At 36.0% G+C, this 3,309-nt stretch overlaps 1 protein-coding gene across 1 annotated transcript; it reads left to right on the top strand.

Annotated features, from left to right (window-relative positions):
• Window positions 1-1,448: 1,448 nt before the first annotated feature.
• Window positions 1,449-3,029, top strand: GPR65 (G protein-coupled receptor 65). Its single transcript, XM_082618828.1, has one exon. The coding sequence runs from the start codon at window positions 1,723-1,725 to the stop codon at window positions 2,746-2,748; it is 1,026 nt and encodes a 341-aa protein (XP_082474954.1). The 5' UTR covers window positions 1,449-1,722; the 3' UTR covers window positions 2,749-3,029.
• Window positions 3,030-3,309: the final 280 nt, after the last annotated feature.

Genomic DNA, 3,309 nt, shown 5'->3' on the forward strand with positions numbered 1-3,309 from the left:
CTACTCAATACTCTGTAATGGCCTATATGGGAAAAGAATCTTAAAAAAAAAAGAGTGGCTATATGTATGCGTATAACTGATTCACTTTGCTGTACACCTGAAACTAACACAACATTTGTAAATCAACTATATTCCAATAAAAATTTTAAAAATAAAAATAAAAGGCTGTTTATCCATATTTTTAGGTGTGGAAAAACTAGGTGATTTCAGGAATTTTAGTTCTCCATTTTGTGTTAAGAGTGACATATCCTGTGGGCTCTGGATATGGTTTACTTTCCCAGCAGAATACTGGTGCCTTGTGGTGGCAGGTCTCTTTTGTGCTAAGGGCGCATTGACACTTGGAAAGGGACGGGTTTGAGGTCCTGTAGGCCTCACAGCACACAGGAAGAGGACATGTCTTCCTTCCCCTATATGGTGACTCTACAAAGCTTTCGGTGAAGATTCCCCTCAGATAAATCATCCAAAGCACCAACAGGCCTCACTAGCAGAGGAAGCTAGTATTTCTCTATTCCAATATGGACAGAAGGATGGATTCTCTGTTCCTACATGAATGTACATCAGACATTTTTTAAAAAGTAACCTAGTAAACAATCAGGTATAAATGTAGAAACAGATGATCACAAGATTTTACCCAGAACGGAGCACATTCTGCCCTCTCTTTCACAAGAGTACGAGAAAGATAAAGTAAATTAGCCCACAAAGAAAGCAAAGGAGAAACAAATGAGGTAGTGTCGTCTAATTATTTACGAAGTTTCAGCAGACTGCTATATTTTTAAGTGCTTCACCTTATCAAATTTCTTGTGACAATTTTTTCTTGGCTAATAAGCATATTTTGAAAATAAGTGCCTTATACATAGATTGCATACGAAATAAAAAATTTGAAATCCTATAATCATACAGTTTACCATACACTCAAATGCATTTACTGATTACAAACAAATAATTGAATTCACCATCTTTTTTTAAATTAGCTTCTAAAATGACTTTTAACTCTAGTTTTGCGTGCTTAGATTGTGTCTAGTGAGAAATATAATTCCCTCTAATCTGGCATCCCTTGGATAATTCTTATTTGAAAAAGGTCAAATATCTCAGCCTGATTTCATTTACTGAAGTCAATTAGACAATTTTCCCTTTTTAAACACCTTCATTGTATGCAATTTAATGCATTTTGATATCCTCAATAAATGAAATAAAATAAGATTGTTTCAAAAATCATGGTGTCTCTTTTAAGCATCCAAACTATTCTAGTTTGTCTTTCATTACAGAAACGAAGGCATTTTAAAAAGAGATGTCAACCTTTGTGCAAATAAAGCCTTACATATTCACGTTTGCACCAATCTCCTCTGAGTTTCGTGAAGAAAACCAAACTGAAGACAGCATTCTATGAAAACTGATGGATAATGTGGCGAATCCTCCAGGGTTCTTCATCAGCATGCTGTGAGAATAAGCACATGGACTTCTGCACATGAAAATCACTGATCACTTTAGTAACTGCCGGGAACCTGGATCCTGACTTCCAGCCATCAATACCTGTGTGAAGCGTGATCTCCATTCATCCTTTAAGACCATTGATGAATCCATCAGAACTTTTGAAAGCAAAGGACAACTGAAGAAATCTTAGTAAAAGAGAGTTAGGTGTTGAAAACAAACTACCAAGAGACACGACTTATTTTGGTACTTACCATCTAAGAACGAATATAATCAGCACCTAAAAAAGAAAAAATGAACAGCACATGTATTGAAGAACAGCATGACTTGGATCACTATTTGTTTCCAGTTGTTTACATCTTTGTGGTAATAGTCAGCATTCCAGCCAACATCGGTTCTCTATGTGTGTCTTTTCTGCAAGCAAAGAAGGAAAATGAATTAGGCATTTACCTCTTCAGTTTATCATTATCGGATCTGCTGTATGCCTTAACTCTCCCTCTATGGATTGATTATACTTGGAATAAAGACAACTGGACACTCTCTCCTGCCCTGTGCAAATGGAGTGCCTTCTTCATGTACATGAACTTTTACAGTAGCACAGCTTTCCTCACCTGCATCGCGATTGATCGGTATTTAGCAGTTGTCTACCCTTTGAAGTTTTATTTTCTAAGGTCAAGAAGATGTGCATTCATGGTGAGCCTTTTCATCTGGATATTAGAAACCATCTTCAATGCTGTCATTTTGTGGGAAGATGAAACAGCTGTTGAATATTGTGATGCCACAAAGTCTAACTTTACTTTATGCTATGACAAATATCCTTTGGAGAAATGGCAAATCAGGTTTAACTTTGCTAGGACGTGTGTAGGCTATATGCTACCTTTGGTCATCATAATGGCTTGCAACCAGAAAGTCTACAAAGCTGTGCAGCAAAATCAAGCTACAGAAGACAGTGAAAAGAAGAGAATCATAAAACTACTTTTTAGTATCACGTTGACTTTTATCTTGTGTTTTACTCCCTTTCATGTGATGTTGCTGATTCGCAGCATTTTAGAGCATGATGTGAACTTAGATGAAGGTATGTTTGACCATAACAAGCCTGGGAAGCAGAGTTATAAAATCTATAGAATCACAGTTGCATTAACAAGTTTAAACTGTGTTGCTGATCCAATTCTGTACTGTTTTGTAACTGAAACAGGAAGATCGGATATATGGAACATATTCAGAGTCTTTACTAAGAAGTTTAATAAATCAAAAAGACAAGAAAAAAGCATACTTTCTATGTCTACAAAAGATACTGTGGAATTAGACATACTGGAATAGAACCAAGGTCTAATTTTTTAAAGATATGCAATATTATACCATCAAGATTATATTTTCAAAAGGAAATCTCAGCATGAGAGGGGACTAAAGGTTCCCACTGAGGGACTATTTTAATCCTCTCCGATGGAAATATTTTAAACGTGCACTCTTTAGCTCCCTGACTTTTATTAAACAAGAATTAAACAAAGTTGAATATTTTCCTAATGACTCAGGGTCATCCCTGTAGAATGGCAATTGCTTTTGTATCTGTGCTCTATTCTCTCAGAGGTTAGTAAGATGTACTGGACTGTGTGTTTTTAAATTGGTGAGCTTTGTGTCTGGTTGTTGTGATTTTTCTCACTCTTTCTATGGATCTCAGGCTATCATTTCTCCCAGCCAACAACACCAACTACTAAATACTGCTTCTAATCTTCTTATTAGTTAACAAACATTTATTGAGCCCACTCTATGTGCTAGGTTTTGTGGTAAGTACTGGGGTTACAACAGAAATGATCTCATAAGCCTTTTGAAGCTTATATCAGTTTGGAAACATAGCCACTGAGCTTGTAAGTGTTCTTTATA

The sequence above is a fragment of the Mesoplodon mirus genome, assembly GCF_964341445.2.
Source record: "Mesoplodon mirus genome assembly, chromosome: 4".
Taxonomy (NCBI): Eukaryota; Metazoa; Chordata; class Mammalia; order Artiodactyla; family Ziphiidae; genus Mesoplodon; species Mesoplodon mirus.